The sequence below is a fragment of the Uloborus diversus genome, chromosome 9 (genome assembly GCF_026930045.1).
Source record: "Uloborus diversus isolate 005 chromosome 9, Udiv.v.3.1, whole genome shotgun sequence".
Classification (NCBI taxonomy): Eukaryota; Metazoa; Arthropoda; class Arachnida; order Araneae; family Uloboridae; genus Uloborus; species Uloborus diversus.
In genome coordinates, this window is record NC_072739.1 from 137,367,562 (window position 1) to 137,385,330 (window position 17,769).

The window sequence follows — 17,769 nt, forward strand, 5'->3', positions numbered from 1 at the left end:
ATTTGAATGGATTTAATCTGCGCTTTTTTTCTTTCCTTTTTTTTTCTGTTCTCTCTTTGATCTTTTTTGTGCAATTTCTATATGTACAAGTTTGGCAAGGTTTTGTCAAAAACCATGGTTTTTTACTAGGGTCTGGTGGGGTAAAGTGGTCATAAAATCGTAGGTTTTCAACTTAGGTGGATAGTAAATACGATAAATTCTTTGAACACTTCAACTTTTTTGTTGTTATTTTACATTGCATTATTAAAGAACACGTACATTGAATTTCAGGCAAAAAAGTATTGATTTAAATATTTTTAGAATATTTTTCATTTCCCTACGTATTTATGACCACTTTATCCCATGGGGTAGGGGAAAGCGGTCATAGTATGGTGTAAACTGGTCATAGTTAAAAATAGATGCAAAAACGTTACAAATAACCCTAAAATTTCTCTATTTCAGTTATTTTTATAGTTACAAGTGTATGCACGAGTATATGCGGGTATACACGAGTATATACGTGTCGTGTAAACACGAGTAAACACATTCATATATTAGTAGATACATGTATACATCAGACACAGGCATGCATGTGCCTGATCAAGTAAATACGTGTATACACGAGTATATGCGTGACACGTATATATATGTGACATGTGTATACGAGTATATACGCGTATCATATGCGTGTATGCACTTGTATCTTGAGTATAGTGTAAGTGCATACCTGAGTATATACGTATATAGTAGACGTATATACGTATATATAAGTATACATACATATACGGAAAACACAAGTTAATTCGTGGATACATCCAGTTTGTGTTTGTACGTGTTTACTCATGTTTTTACATTGAAGCAGGAGTATATACGCATGTTTACGTGTAAACACGATTATATACCTGTATAGACGTATATACATACACTTACGTATATACACCAGTACATGTATGTATATTGTATACACGAGTATATCCGCTAATGTACACATGTATGCTTACAGAGTGAATCCACGCCCTTGGGCAAAAATCTAAGGGGTGTAAGAGGAGGGATAAGAAGCAAAGAATCATAAGTAACTTATGGTCACTGATGTGCTACATGCACACAAAGCCAGAAACGGATGGTTGCAAAACAGGTCACAAATTTGTTACACAAAGGTGATTTCACACAACATTTTAGTTTTTGAGAAATATTTTGAGCACTTGTTAAAAGTTATGGCCTGTAGTAGTTATACACGCATCGTAACAAAGGCGCAGCGACTGATGAAAGTTTTTCAAAAGTCTCATTATTGCAACAGAGAGTGCTTTGTGATTGCGACGCATGTTTTACAGCTGCAGGCCTCAAATTTCATCAGTCACTTTAAGACCTAAAATGTTGTGTAAAATTGTCTTTGTGTAATAAATTTGTGACCTGTTTTGCATCTATTAGTTTTGACTTTGCGTGCGTGTAGCGCGTCAGCGTTGGGACCATATGTTTCTTATGATTCATGCTTCTTATCCTCCCCTTTAACACCTTTTAAAAATTTGCCCCAGAGTTTAAACTCACCCTGTATACATGTATATCATATGCCAGTATGTAAGTGTCTACCCGAGTACGTACGCTATATACGTGTCTACCTGAGTATATACGTGTTTGTACATATACGAGTATAAGGGGGTATATACGCGTATAGTCGTTTCTGTATATCTTTATAGATAAAAAATACTTGCAGACACCCATATACGTGTTTATTGGTGCATCTATGTAAATACGTATTTATACATCCCTACACAAATATGCATACGCATATACTTGTATATGTAAGCATGTTTACAGTAAAAAGAATACATATTAAGTGAAATTAATGTTTAATTATATCTGCATTATACTTAAAGATTAAGTGACTTTAGAAGAACAATATTCGTTAAGCTTAATATTATGACCACTTTACCCCATCTTACTTTAATTGTTCTAAAAAATTATCCAAAATAGATTCAACTAGCTGCTAATGGGTAAGAATTCTTGAGACGTGTAGAAAGCTTCCTGCATAGTCAATCTCTTTATAATTCTATTAAACAAAACCTCGCAAAGAAGTTAAAATAGGTGTTTACATTTTTTAAAAAAATTATATTCACAAAAAAATTTTTTTTTTTTTTTTTTTTTGCCAAATAAAATTTTGCCAGTTGTAAAATTTTGTATTCAAAATGTAGTTTCTAACTAACCTACCCAAAATAAAATTTTCACATTCATTCGAACATTTACTTCCAAGATATAGCCATTTATTTTACGTATGACCACTTTACCCCATTGACCACTTTCCCCCACCAGACCCTATCCTATGCGAAGCCCTTGTGTCCAAAAGTGTCCAAAACTATGTTTGTTGTAAAATTGCATTTTGTGATTGATATCAAAAATTAACTGAATGTGAATTTTTAAAAGCATATAAAACTTATACTGCTAATTCTAATCTAGTTAAACAGAAGTTGAAAATTTTTCATCAAAAATTTCCATTAGTACACATGATTTTAAATTATTATTATTATTTTAAACAATAGCCTAATATTGTACATGTGTACAAATCAAGGTGTTCAAAATGTATCTCAGTAATTGACTTAGCTGCAATAAATGATATTTTTGAGACTTAATTACAGCCTTGGAGTAGTGTTTTCTTCTCTTGACTATACAGTCAAACCTGAACCTGTTTTTCTTGAACCTACCTGTATCTCAAAAACTTCTCTTATGTATCTATGTTCCCTACATTTATAGCAGAAATTCAATGTCTCCCCCACCCCATCATGCTTATCTTCAATGAGTTTTACCGAAAACGTCTATATCTCGAATTCCAACTACACTGTCTTTTTTGAATTTGATTCCAGCTATATTTATCAATAGCAAAATTTCAAGACAAAAAGCATTTTTTCTAATATTATCAGTCAAATAGTTTTCCAAGTTTTGTGAGACTTGTAACCGAGAGAAAACTAATGAGCAAGCTTTCGTGGATTCCATCCACTTGTATACTAGGAAAAAGGAAACATTGGTAAACAGTGAAAATCTTCCTAAGTTTAACTTTCGAGACATTGATACCGGGTTGGGTTTTGGACTGTCCGAAACTGGTTTAGGACAGGTGGTTTTTACCGTCCGAAAGTGACTTAAACTGTCCAAAAATATGCTGAAAACTAAAGGGGTGTAATCCAATCAATTTATATTTACTGCAATATTTGTATTTCATAAATATAAATATTAAAAAGGTTTATTAATGAGCATTTAATCATATTTTTCTCCGAAATGTTCATTTAAAAATATTTTACTTAACAAGATTGCCAATAACTCTATTGAATAAAAACTTCCTTACAAAACAGTTGGTAGAGTTATGAAAGAGTTTCATAACACTACAAGGACAACTAATTTCAGTTCCATTTATAACGCAAAAGACTGTTATTAAATGTGTAATATTTAGGTGCAAACAAAAAATCTCAATTTTTTTAATGGTTTTTGTAGAAAAGGTTTGCATGATGTTTTAACGAAAACTCTTTTTTAAATCATAGATTAAAGAACAATTTACTGATGATTAAATATATGCACTTTAATACATTCTGTAAGTACAATAAAAAAAATTTTGAAAAAAAAAATAGAACCGACTTCAAAATCGCTCTAAAAAGTGAAAAATAATTTTATTCTTTAAACACCATCGATAATGCTTTTAAACAAAATTTTCAAAGTTGGCACAAAAACAAAACGTAAAATCCAGTGTAACCATGCTTCGTTCATATTTTTTTTCAGAAAAGCATCCAAAGTTACGAACAAAACATTTATATCGTTATTCAAATATGCTGTCATCAATGCATAATGTATGTGTTAATGAAGAAACTGGGCCTGGTTAAATTTATAGTTGTAGTTGAGTCATGGCTGTGAATGATTTTATTAATCGTTTTTGTGCCAACTTCAAAAATTATGTTTAAAAGTATTATCGATGGTGTTTAAAATATAAAATTATTTTTCACTTTTTAGAACAATTTTGAAGTCGGTTCTTTTTTTTTTTTTTTTTTCAAAATTTTTTTATTTCATTTCTTTTAGTGTAAATGTAGGTATTTCAGAAATAGTAAGCAGTTACCATCACGAAACTTCACCTTATTTTTCTCATAAAAATGCTCCATACTAAAAAATAACTATAAACATGCGTTAAACTTTAAGCGATTGGCACTAAAAATGTATCTTTGTTCCTCTCTAGAATTCATGTGTAGTTAATTTAATTATAACTATTTAATTATTACGTTTTGATTAACTAATTTGCATTTCACAGCATCTAAGTTGCTCATGATGCAATCCTGTATTTTCTTACTTAGCCCCGATCATCTGTTATTGGCATAGATGATAACGATAAAAATACTAAACTATAGTTGAGGCAAACCTAATGGTATCATTGTGAAGGCTAAGCAGATCCTAATCACTGCATCACCTCGCTTCCAGATTAGGTTTACCCCCACTATGGAGCAATAGCACTGAAGAAGGGAAGACCTCGATCATTCACATAGGGTTACTATAAATCAGCAGGGTTACCAAAATAAAATTATTTATGCCAAAAATGAGACGACAGCGCCAGATTCCCGATTATCGAAATATCCCCTTGAAGAAACTTGATGCCTGCTTCAGAGAAGCCTTCATTCAAAATTATCATTACAATTACTATTAATGTTACTGTCATATGGCACCAAACTTTCATAACAATGGGTTTTAAATTTAATCATTTAATAGGAAATTGCATGAAATTTATTGTTTTTTTTGTACATAACTTTTTTTCTAAAGGACAAATATAGTCAAACAAAGTAATGGGACCTAAGTTGAGCCATCCCCTATCCATTAAAAAAATAATCATCAAAATCGATTCACTAGGTGAGACGCTGTGAGTGGACAAACTAAAAAAAAACATACATACGGTATGAACTGATAACCGCCTCCTTTTTGAAGTTGGTTAAAAAGGTTATTTATTAAACACATTTGTTTTCTGGGCAACATAAATTTGCCAACAAAAAGACAAAAAAGCCACATATTGCTATGATTTTTATAGGAAAATTGCACTTTGGTAGACATATGGTAATGGAGGGAGGAGGGAGAGGGAGGTCAAAACAGAAAAATGAAAAAAAAAATCGGAAGACGACAAGGGAGGGGACAGGCAGTAGAGTATTATTGGTTTTTTTTCTTCTTTTGAACAGTATTTTTTCTGAATTATCAAGAGTTAAAGTAACTTTATCAAAATGTGAACAAATATTTTCTCAGATAATTTAAACTTACTATTATAACATCATTTAATCAAAATTAGATAATGTATAAGCTTTCTTGGTTTAGAAAAAGATGTGGTGTCACAAATGTCGCAATTGCGAAAGATACCAATGAAATAAGGACCTTCAATTGACCCTCAAGTGGGACTTGAAATAGTAATATGTACACCAATCACTTTTCGTGAGCTCTGAGGGTCAGGAGCGCCCAAATGATTCTTTATAAGGAAGGAGCAGACCTAGTCAGAGTACTTTTAGTATTTTGAAATAAATGCCAAACTGACACTGGGTTCCTCATCTCATTTTAGACGCAATTTCAAAAGACATTTTTTTAAAAACCAAATTTCAGGCTTGTTTCGTAGTAACACATGGGAAAGGGTTGGGTTTGCGGGTGCTTCCCTGGAAAATTTGAAAGCCTTTAAAACACATTTGGGACTGTTCCCAAAAGTTTTGTCATTGAAGATTTCTTTTTTTAAACGTAATTTCAGGCTAAATTTGGTAGTAATAGAAGAGAAAAGGTTTGGTTTGCGCGATGCTCCTCTGGAAATCTTTGGATCCTTAAAACCGCATTTGGGGCTGACCCCGGTAAATTTTGTTACTGAAGTTTTAAAAAGGCAATTTTGGGATACATGTTGACATATTAGGGGAGGAGGTGGTTGCTGTAACTTAGAAAATTTTTGAAGTCATAAGACCTACGCTTGATGATGCTGGGGGAGAAGAGAAGTTTAGGGGGGTCCTTAAATTTTTGACAGCAAGATTTTAAAAGCGCCATTACAAATTTTCTTTGGGTGAGTTTATGGGAAGGGGATTGAAATTTAGGGGCTTTCACTTCTTAAAACACATTCTAAAGTTCTCTTTGGCAATTGAAGTCCAAAAAAACATGATTTTCGATTATGTTTGGTACGACAGCATGAGGGGTGGGTAAGTGGCTGCTGTCCTCAGAGCCGGCCTTAGCAGAAGGGGGGCCCGATTGGAGAGATCTGGCGGGACCCTTTACAAAATGGTGATACAAATTCGAGAAGTGCCAACTGATTTTTCTGATTCGGGCAAGGATTCGAAACAGCCGCAATTGTCAGACTTCCTACAAATTTCTATATCACATTAGATTTTTGCATTTCTTTTTTTTTTTTATTTGTATTAAAGAAATGGATGAATGAATGACCACAAAAATAAGTGTAAATTTTAAGAACGTAAGAAAGAAGCTCTGAGAATATTTATGCTCAATCACATGCGTTTGGTGCACAAGAAAAGGGGGATGAAAAGAAGTGTGGGGGTTAGGGAACGGCGCCCCGGCTGCTGATTTCTTGTTCTTTTTTTTTTGTAAAATTGGACGATATTGTGGGATTTTAACATGACTGATTAAATTGATTCCAAAAAATGTGGAATATGGCCTCCAAAACCAGGACGGATGGCCACCGTAGACTTTCTTCTTCCAATTCAAAGTTCGATTATCATGAAATAACACTAGAAAAGTCCATTAAGTTAGAATTTTATTTTCTTGGAATAAATCAATCCACCCATAAAAAATCATTTTTATATCGATCATTACTGTGCAACTTTGAGAAAATGAGAAGTGAGGGGACGATTCCCTTCTCCATTGGAAGTGAGCGGGCGGTTGCCTCCCCCCCCCTCTCTTGTACAAGCCGCCTACGCAATTTACAGCGTAGACGGAAAAAGAAAGTGCACCAAAATTTATCAGTTCTAAAAAAGGAATTTTGACTACATGCAAAAAATCAGTCGTCTTTGGATTGTCAGAAGTGGAACGGAATTGCAGGGATAGGGAGAGCTCTTCTACTTGGGAAATTTTTCGAAATTGAAGTTAAAAAAAAACAGTTTAGGTACGGAGACATGGGTTGGGGGTGGAGAGGGGCATTAGAGGTCAGATAAACAATCCACGGAAGAGTCTTCAAAGTTAACGTCTAAAATCGCAAATTTGGACAATTCTGTAATTCTGTTTAAAAGAGAAAGGAGTAAGGCGGAGGTTCCTCGCCTACCGAATTATTTTTAAAATTTATATAAGTTTTGATGAATTTTGGTAATGATAGGGAATCTGAGGGCTCGGGAATTTGAGGGCTCCTCTCAGAATTTTTTTCCGAAATTTTAGTCCCATGGTGATATTGATGAAAATGGAGATAAGAAGAATTTGGTGATCTCCTATCGAGGGCTTTAAGGCGCAATTTTAGACTATCATTAGTGACGTTAGGGAATTCAGTGACTCTTCGAAAATTTGTCGATATTGAAGTGTTAAAAACTCAATTTTAGGCTTTGTTTGGAAACGATGGAGGAAAAGGGAAGAGATACTTCCCTTATTTTTTTTCGAAACTGAAATCAATTTTATGCTATCCATGAGAAAGAGGGGTTTGAGGGTTCTATCGTAGTAGTATTTTCTAAAACGAAAATTTTAAGCTATTGTTCTGATTCTAAAGAAAGGGGTCATTAGTTAGGAAAAAGGTTTCAGAGACCTTTACCAGATTGTATTTTGAAATTTAAATCTTAAAAACACTATTTTAGGCTGCATTTGGAGCAGGGGAGAGAGATGGGACACCTGTTGGCTCGGGTCCGAGCCTGAAAGGGGCCCAATGTTTTTTAAACTAGGGTTGAAATATAGGGGTATAAGGGAGGCCCGGAAAAGTCATTTAGTCATTTGTGACGGCCCCAAAATTTCTGTGCACGCCCCTGCTTTGGAGACGTTAGAGGAGAAGAAGGGGAGGAGGGTGGTGAAATTTATGAATTTTCCTTCCTTGGAAATCCTTTAAAATTGAAACTGAAGGATGTAATTTTAGTCAGTTTTTTTTGTAATAAAGTTGAGGTAAGGGTGAGCATTTGAGTAACCTCCTCCTGAATTTTTTGAAATTGAATTTTAAAAACGCATCTTCAGTCACGTTAGGAGATATATCAGGGTTTGGTGTCTGCCCCAAGAAATTTTTTGGGCTTGAAGATTTAAAAACCTATTTCCAGGCTATATGTAGAAACGTTAGAAGATTAATGGCAATTTGCTTTATAAAATTTATATGGAGATGTTTTACGCTAATAAAAGCACACAGTATTTGAAGTATCTTTTGTTTGTTTATTTTTCAGAATCGCTTCTACGTTAGTGTTAATTGTGTATTAAAAAAACTGTCATTGCTGCTGAGTTTTAAGATTTTATCAACACAAATAAAGAAAGTAAAAAAATAATAAAAGTAAGTATATAAATTAAATAAATTAAAAAGATAGCTTTGGAGATTCCTGAAATTGCGGAGTCTCGGGGGTAAGTTTCCGCACTGCCAATGTGGTAGTAAGATCCTGGGATAGGGGCCCGTATTAATTGCTGATAATCATTAAAAAATTTCTTTGGTTCCCCACTACCTAGTTCCTTTCTCTTGACCAAAAGTTATAGGGTACAGCTGGTACGGCCTTAGGATTTAAAAATGTGCGGGTACGGCCTTATGGATTTAAAAATGTTCAACTGGATGTATGTTTTATTTTTTTCTTCTGGAAATTCATCTGATACTACTAGTTTCAGATAGGTTTCTAGGGACACATACTTGCTTAATGCTTACTTTAATAGGGATGCTAAAAGTCTTAGGGAACACCCCCTACTCCCTTAATCACACTTAAAGTAGCTCCATACCCCCAGCTTAAATATCAGTTAAGTATATTATGATTATTATCAGTTTAGTTCATTTGAACTTTTTATTTTCTTTATTTTCTTATTTATTTTTGCGAGGGAAAAAAAGTTTTTTATAGCGGTGCCCCTGCTGGCACGGGGCCCCATTGGGCTCTTTTGCTCTAATCGGCTTAAGGCCGGCTCTGGCTGTCCTCCCATAAATTTGCAAAATCAAAACTCTATGGCATTGAATAATTTAAGGGTGGCATGCGTATCATCTTTAATTCTAAAAAAATTTTTTAAAAATGTCAGAAAATAAAAATCAGCAAAACGTCACTATGATATTCTGATTTGAGCACCCCCAATAAGGACCTGTCCACAAATGTCACGGTTTGTGGTGGGGGTGGCATGAAATTGTGACAATTTGGGACAGGGGGAGGTGCGAAAAGGAGTGTGACATCATGCATTTTTATAATATGTTAATAAAAAACAGCATGATATGTGACAAAAAGGAAGGGGAGTATAGAAAAACTTTTATGTTATTCAAATGGCAACACTGTTGACCAAACAGTCCAGTATATTAATCCATTAAATTCATGTAGTTTGGTTCTGTCGGTTCTGTTAAGTTATGTTCGTTTACTCAACTTTTATTTTAGTTCATGTTTTTTCTTCAATAAATGTTATAAGTTAATAATGGTTTCATGTACATGTTCTAACCATGTGGCGGAAGAGATTTTGAAATTGCTTCGTGATAGTGGGTTAAAAAGTAGTAAAAAAATTATCTATGAGAGGTTTATCCGCGACCTTTCACACATTAAAAACATTTTTTTTCAGCAATGATTAACTAAATGTATACAAATGCACACATATTAACAAATGCCAAAGTCTAATCCTAGACATTCCTATTTTTTTTTCTTCCTCTTCGTTTTCAATGACATCAAACCTTCTATTGTCATCGAAACCTAATTTCTAGATCTGCACCACTTACATGTGTGATTGAGTGACCGGATCAGTCTTGTTCAAAAAAATTTCTCTCTCCTCTTTCTACATTTTTGTTGTAACCTAGCTTGATCTGTTTCAAATAATCTATTTGCCCCATTTGCTCGCGTATGTGTGTAATCTATTTGCAATAATGAGCGATCCATTTTTAACTTTTAGATACATTTTTTATGCACTCTTACCATTTTAGCTATAGTTTAAATCTATGCAAATATTATTGATCTATCTAAAGCTATTGCATGCACTAATATTGTTTTCAACTTACTTTGCGGGTGTTTGCGAATTTGGTTATCAATACGATTACTGTACTATCCCAATCTGTGGATAATCTGGTGTTTACTGTATTGTCATAACCAGTGGCATACCTAGCATGGGTGACACCCGGGCGACAATTTGTGACGTCACCCCCCCCCCCCCCACACAAACACACACAAAAAAGATTTCAATATATTATGCAAGCATGAAATTCATACAATTTTCTGTCTGAGTACTGACAATATGAACTGAATCCTGAGTATAGTATTCACTCAACAGGGGTCTGGCCAGAGGATATTTGGGTCCGTTAACGGACCCTTCACAAAAATCCGATCAACCAAAACGGACCTTTCACAAAATCCCGGTCAAACAAAATGGACCTTTCACAAAATCCCGATCAAACAAAACGGACCCTTCACAAAATTCTGATAAACAAGATCGGATCTTTCACAAATTGTTTATTGAAAGAGCAAATCTGAAAGCAAAATAAAGCATATTTCTGTGTATAAACCGATAATTTTTGGAACCTTTTTTTAAGTCAAATTAGAGGGATCAGCTTTTACAAAATCGGCTAATTTTGAAAAAAAAAAAAAATCGGCACTCTTGCGATGCTCCTGCAAGCGCAAGCGATAAATAATGGCTACTGCCAAATAAATATAATGGTTGTTTGTTTTATCACAGCTAATTAGCAGCGGTGTTGTTGCAAACTTTTCTGAAAAGGCATTGGTAAGCACTTTTCTCCCCCCCCCCCGCTCATGATTTAATAAACAATAATAATATATATCTGCGAAATGAACTTAGAACTGCAAAGGGATAGTAAGGGTGGGGGAAAAATATGATCGCTTCAGATAAGGTTACCAACTTCAAAATTATCACCACTTAGCGTCTGGCGTTGAACCTTTATAATGACTTGACTCGAAAATATTCTCATCATTTTACCAGCTTGTCAATATTTGCGTTTTTACGGGTGCGATGCGGTGCGATGTTTAATTGTTATTTTGGGAGAAAATTATATGGGTTTTGATTTTTCGATGCTAACAAGGATGATTAACTTTAAATAAACTCTTTTAATTACCGTTTTTTTTTTTCCTTTAGATGTCTACATTTTGAAAAATGCAATCTTTTAACATCCGATATGAGAATCATATTTTGTTCTTTTTTCAAGCTAACTTCGCTTTATTAGGATGCAAATAAATGAAAAGTCTCTTTATTTTTGTTAGAACTCTCATTTCAAGTTTTTAAAGCAAAATTCGATTTTCTGTTATGAGTCAAAAACTAAAATGCTGAATAGATGGTTTATTTTAATTAATTTTTTTTTTTTTTTTTGCGTCAACTGTGTCCACAGATATTAATGAAATGTTTATCATAGGACTCTCAAGTGCAATTTTAAAATGATTTTATCAAAAATATTTTTTTACAAGCCGTTTTTATACTTTTGATGCCTTCACTTTGAGAATTGCGATCTCTTTGCATCCGCTATGGGAATCGGTTTTTTCGAATTTTTGATGATTATTACGCTTTTTTAAGAGGTAAACAATTAAAATACCCTTTTATTTTTGTCAAAATCACGGAATTTAAAAGTTTTAAACGAAATTCTGTGTTTTTTAAGAGTGTCTTGGGTCAAAAAGTTAAATGCTGAACCCCCTATTCTGAATTTTATGTTATTTATTTTTTTGTTACAATTATTTTAAATGCTGTACAGAAATATTTCTAGTATAATTTAACATAATGTAGAAAGGTAGATAAATATTGATACTTGAGAGGGCGATGCCCCCCCCCCCCTCCTGGCCAAATATCGGAAAAACACTCCAGAATGATTTTCTCGACATAGAAGAGGAAAACACTCAACTTTAAGTTTAATTGATGCAGTTTGTGCCATCTCTAAATTCTAAAATTTCGTTTTAACAAATTTTTTTTTTTTGCGAAGTTATTTGATTTTTCACAAAATTAATTCATTTTTCACAAAATTATTTGATTTTTCACAAAAAACGAACCCTGTGAAAAATCCTGGACAGACCCCTGCTCAATGATGTGGGATGGAAGAGATTTTCCATTGTAGTCTTAAAAATGCATTTCAGTTTCATATTTTTTTGAAACTTGCAATTCTACTTTGAGTGTCATCCCCCAGATGGGTGACATCTCTCCCTCCCATAGTGACGCCACTGGTCATAACTATACTGCTGTGTGCAGGTAAAGGGCAGTAACTGCAAATTTTTCATTGTTTATTTTTTTGCATTTTTTGTCATCTGTTGTACGTTATCTTTATTTTACAAGCTCACTTATTTGGTTTCCACTGAAAAAAAGGTGCGAAAAAGATGTCTAATTCCAACATTTTCCTATAGTTAGTATTGAGTCCAAAACGTGGTTCTTCAAATATCTCGAAAACTCATTTCTGCAGATACTGCCGTTTACCTACACACGGCAGTATGTACAACAAAAATCAAACTCACTTAAAGTAGGGTGGAAAAACTCCATACAAACAAGAGCCAATCAATCAGAGAGTGCTCATTACAAAACTAAATTATCAGACACAGGGTAATGACAGTCATTTAAAATACTTGACAAGAATTAACTTGGGAACACCCAACTATACTTGACTCTATAACTAGATAATGTGGACCACACACGCACGCCAAGAGCAGATACATTTGCTGCTGTGCAGGTACCTTTGCTGCAAATATACAATTTGCTCAAAAAATTTTAATTAATATAATTGTTAAACAATGGTAATTTCCTGCTTTCATGGATACATTCTTCATGGATATAATTGGGGAAAGCACAATATCATCACTGAAAATTTTACCTACTCACTGTACATTTTTTTAAATACAGTGAAACCTGTGTAAGTTGACCACTCGCGGTGCAGTTCTTTGGTGGTCAACTTATAAAGAGCAGTAATGATTTTTTTTTTATTTCTTGTCATTTCTTGCACCATGTATTCATTTTTTGAGTAATTCTCCCACATTCTTTCTGTTCAACTCACTTTCATTGTTTAACTTTATTGAAAGTGAAACAATAATTGAAAATACTAATCAAATAATTTTGTTATTTTTTCCCTGTTTTTAACTATATTAGACACTGAAGTTTTAGAAATTCCATATGTGCCGGCTAATTTTCTCTGGATTTCTCCATTTTCAATTAATTTTTTTAAATCTCAAGTTCAATTAACTTTTTTTTTCAAGCCTTTTTTGTACAACTTATAGCTCATCCAGTTCGTAAAGGCAAAATTAAAATATCCTATCTCATAATCCCTTGCACCAGAAACATGTAACTTTAGTCATTAGCAGGCCCAGATCTGCGTATGCCCAGTGCGAGGGCCGCATCCTTAAAGGGGCTAACGGCCCTAGAAATTGAAGAAAAAATAGAAAAAAAACTAGCTTATTCACTTTACAAATAGACACTGCTGGCCACCGGAGAGGGGCCCTACATATTTTGTTGCAGGGGGACCCAAAATGTATAGATCCGGGCCTGCTTTTTTTTTAGCACAATTCCTGTTGTGCCACAACATATTGCAACTGAAAGAAAAGACTGAAGTTTTCTACTGATACCTATTTTCATTGAACAGAGTACAAAAAGCTATCTCAAATAGAACAACAAATGAAAAACAAGTTTGGAGAATAAAGAGCAGCATAAGCTTTCTGCTGCTGTTTAGTTAGTAAAATGCTAGTCTGTCATCAAAGCATTAAAAACATTTTTGGAAAGCTATCAAAAAAAAGAAGAAATAATAATAATAATAATAATAAATAAATAAATAAATGATAAGACAAAATAATTTGCTGAAGAAAGTTTTAAAAAAATAAACCAAGTGGTCAACTTACAAAGGGTTTTTTACAATACTCCAAACCAAATTTGGCATACATTAGTGGTCAAGATAGACAGGTGGTCAAGATAGAGAGGTGGTCAAGTTACGGAGGTTTTCCTTCATTATATGAGATAGGACTAATTCCGCTCCTGTCAAAAGTGGTCAATATAGACAGGTGGTCAACTTACAAGGGTGGTCAACTTTACAGGTTTTACTGTACTTGCAGATAGCTTTGTGCTGTGTGCACAGATACTTTATACTTTCATCTTACTATGCTTGACTCTATTTTCACAAAAAGAGCTAATTAAGATTATTTCTAAACTGAGGCCCCAATTCAAAGTCTAAATTATGGGTTAATATAACGTATTACCAGATGCGAGAATCATTGATTCCATTGTGGGGCAGGGGAATGACAACAAAGTCAAAGAACATTTTTTGTTGTTGTTTTTTAATTTTATTTATTTATTTATTTATTTTTTCCCAGAACAGTGCAAACCTTGAAGTGCATTTTTTTTTAATTTTACAACATTGCATAATAATTGTTAATAGGATAATTAGTAGTTGTTTTACAAATATATATATGGAATCCTGAATTTCTAGGACTAATTTTGCTTTAAGTTGGGGGGTAGGGACACACAGGGCAAAGACATTCATCATGGAAAAAAGTTATTTAAATGAATAACAGTAATAGAATGTTTGTTTTAGCATATTTGCAAACATTAAAACATGTTTTTAAAGCATTCTAGCAGCAGTTTTTTTTTAGTTTAATTATTATTTTTCGAGCTAGGACAAGAATGTTGGAGTTTAGAGAAAATGACCCTACAATGACACCACAGCTTCAAAAATATTATGCTCAAAAGCAAACTTACCCATAATTTAAATACAGTAGAACCTCTCTTATTCGAACCTCTATTAACCGAAACTCTCCTTTAACCGAAGTCGGTTTCAATTCTCTTTTTTTTTCCTATTATTATCTAAAATTTTCTCTAAACGAACATCTATTTTTAAATTTTTTCTCCCCACATTTCTTTTGCATGTCAGCCGTTTTTTCCAAACTACGAGTGCAGATAAATAGTTTGGAATTCCTTCTCACTAGCTCAATTCTTGGTATGAGTATACTCTCCCCTACTTTCAAGCGTTCCTGTTCTAAACAAAAACACATGTCATTTCGAAATTTGGAAGGTCATACTGCCGAGGCCCAGAACAATCAAATGTTATTGCACCGTCTGATTGTAAGCAAGTGCAAAGAATCACCTCTTTTGTAATCTCAAGAGCAGAGAAGTTTTCTTCGCAGCAGAATTTGAAAAGGGGGAGGTCACTCTGTGTCACTTATCCTTTGTGAACCTATTCCAGGAAAAGGGAAAAGAAGGAAAACCCGTTTGCTGTTTTCTGTCGCGTTGGGCTGGGCAGCTGGCCAGAATTCGAAATTTCCCGGAAATTTCGTGCTAATCTGTGGGTTCTCTTTTTCTGCTCCTACATTTTCGATCAGAATTTTCTTGAGTGCTATCAGTGAAGTTGGTAGTTTTGATCTGCCGGGGGATCTGATAGAACTAACGCATTGTTTTTCTCATTTTTGAAACTCATGTTTTCTTCTTTATGATGGCTTCCATTAAGAGAAAAAGAATCGTATTAACCATACAGGAAAAATATGATATTGTAACGAGACTAGAATCTGGTGAAGCTGTTACAAAACTTGCAAAAGAGTTTCACGTTGGTGTGTCAACCGTGAGCAAAATGAAAAGAAACTCGGAAAAAATTAAAAAGTGTTTTGCTGAGTTTGATGTCATGAAAGGTGCCAAATTCCGAAAAACAATGAAATTAGCCGATCATACAGATTTAGATGCGACTTTGTACAAATGGTTTGTGCAGAAAAGATGTGAAGGAATACCCCTATCTGGACCAATGATTCAAGAAAAAGCTTTGATTCTCAACTCGAAGCTTGGTGGTTCTGATGACTTCAAAGCCAGTAGTGGCTGGTTAGAGAAATTCAAAATTCGCCATAGTATAAGGCAACTCAATATCGAGGGGCAAAAATTGTCTGGAAATGTCGCAGCAGTTGCTTCATTTGTTGCAAAGATTGAAGATTTGATAAGAGATGAGAATTTATTCCCAGATCAAATTTACAACTGCGATGAAACCGGACTGTATTGGAAGGCCCTTCCTGAAAAAACTTTAGCTGCGGTAAATGAAACTTCTGCTCCCGGAAGGAAACGAATGAAAGATAGGGTCACTGTTTTAGCCTGCTCCAACGCATCGGGTTCCCACAAGCTTGAACTAGCTGTTGTTGGGAAAAGTAAGAATCCGAGATGTTTTAAGAATGTAAACAGATCTGCTCTTCCTGTACACTATTTAAATCAAAAAAATGTTTGGATGGATTCCAATTTGTTTTCCAAGTGGTTTTTTGATATTTTCGTGCCTGCAGTGAAATCTTGTCAAGAAAAAAAACATTTGAATGGAGCGCTTCTGTTATTCGACAACTGTCCAGCTCATCCGGAACATAACTCTTTAAAATCTGGTAACATCCTGTGTTTATTTTTGCCCCCCAATACAACATCTCTGCTGCAGCCTATGGATCAGGGAGTCTTAGAATCTTTAAAACGACGTTACCGAAAGCAGTTTATCAGAAAATTACTTTTTGAAGGAGATTCTGAATCTGGCGCAGTTTCAATAGTTGAGTTTTGGAAAACTATCAACATCAAAGACTGCATTTACATGATCAGTGACGCGTGGGAATCTTTGCCTCAATCGACACTAAGACGAAGTTGGAGAAAACTTTTGCCGAATTTTTCAAGTGGCACAGATGAAAATGCTACTGACATTGCGAAAGATATTGTTACTGAGTTTTCAAGCGTTTTCAGCACAATGAAAGGCTTTGAAAATTGTGGTGATAGAGAAATTACAGATTGGTTGAATTGTGACATAGAAGATGCAGGCTTCTAGTTGCTCAATGATGACTTAATAGCAGAAGTCCGGAATTCTCCAGAAGAAGATGATGATGATGAAGATGAGAATGATTCTCGAACAAATAAGATAAGTAACAATGATGCATTTGAGAATTTTGCAAAAGGTCTTGCTTGGTTGGAACAACAGGAACAGTGTGATTCCTCTAACTCATGATTTTAAGAAAACTTCGGGATAGAGCTGCACGGCAAAGGACGGCGAAATTGCACCAGATGAAACTTCCATTTAAACCATTGTAAATTTTGTTCCAGAAATAAATTAATTTTCATTTATAATTTTAATTTCTTTAACAGTAAAAATAGCCATAACAGTTGAACGACGACTCGACATATTAAACTAGATGATTATAGATGAATTCTCGATTATCCGAAGTTTTCAATTATCCGAAGTAGGTTCTGTCCCAATTACTTCGGATAATCGAGGTTCTACTGTACATATTTTCTGTAATTTTGTTCAAGTTGTTTAAGTAGAAAACTATTAATACTCATATTAATGTACAATAATAAAAAAAATTTGGTGCAAAAACACTATTTCATATAAAATTACAGCATTGTTTTTCTAACCCATTAAGTAAATTGTAACTTAAAGATAAAAATATAAATTTGAATTATTAATAAATTGAAGGAGCAAAACATTTTCTTTAAGAAAAAGGGGGGCACAGGCAGAAAAAGTTTGGAAACCACTGCTTTGGAGGCCGAAAATAGTGGTATAGAAAAAATAAAAAGGTTAACAAAAAATCTTACCTTTTTCTTTCATAATCCTGAGAGCAAAGCTTTCTTTTAGTGCCTGCAGCACCCATTACACATTCTTCTTCATCAGAAGCATCCTGGAACGTTGAGATCAATTTTTAAAAAGTGTTTCAAGTGAAATAAATTAGCAAATACCAAGTTTGTAATGCACAAATGTGACAGTGACAGGCAAAGGGATGTAAG

General features: G+C 34.0%; 1 protein-coding gene across 1 annotated transcript; it reads left to right on the forward strand.

Moving 5' to 3' along the window:
- The first annotated feature begins 15,475 nt into the window (after positions 1-15,475).
- On the forward strand, positions 15,476-16,993 carry LOC129230526 (jerky protein homolog-like). Its single transcript, XM_054864929.1, has 2 exons — positions 15,476-16,169; positions 16,842-16,993. Exons 1-2 carry the CDS (start codon positions 15,476-15,478, stop codon positions 16,991-16,993), a joined length of 846 nt encoding a protein of 281 aa, XP_054720904.1.
- Positions 16,994-17,769: the final 776 nt, after the last annotated feature.

Excerpts from the sequence above, each read along its gene's own strand:
- LOC129230526 (XM_054864929.1), top strand. The coding sequence starts at position 15,476 with ATGGCTTCCATTAAGAGAAAAAGAATCGTATTAACCATACAGGAAAAA. Across the intron at positions 16,170-16,841 it reads ACTAGCTGTTGTTGGGAAAA|AAGTCCGGAATTCTCCAGAA; the intron begins GTAAGAATCCGA and ends ACTTAATAGCAG.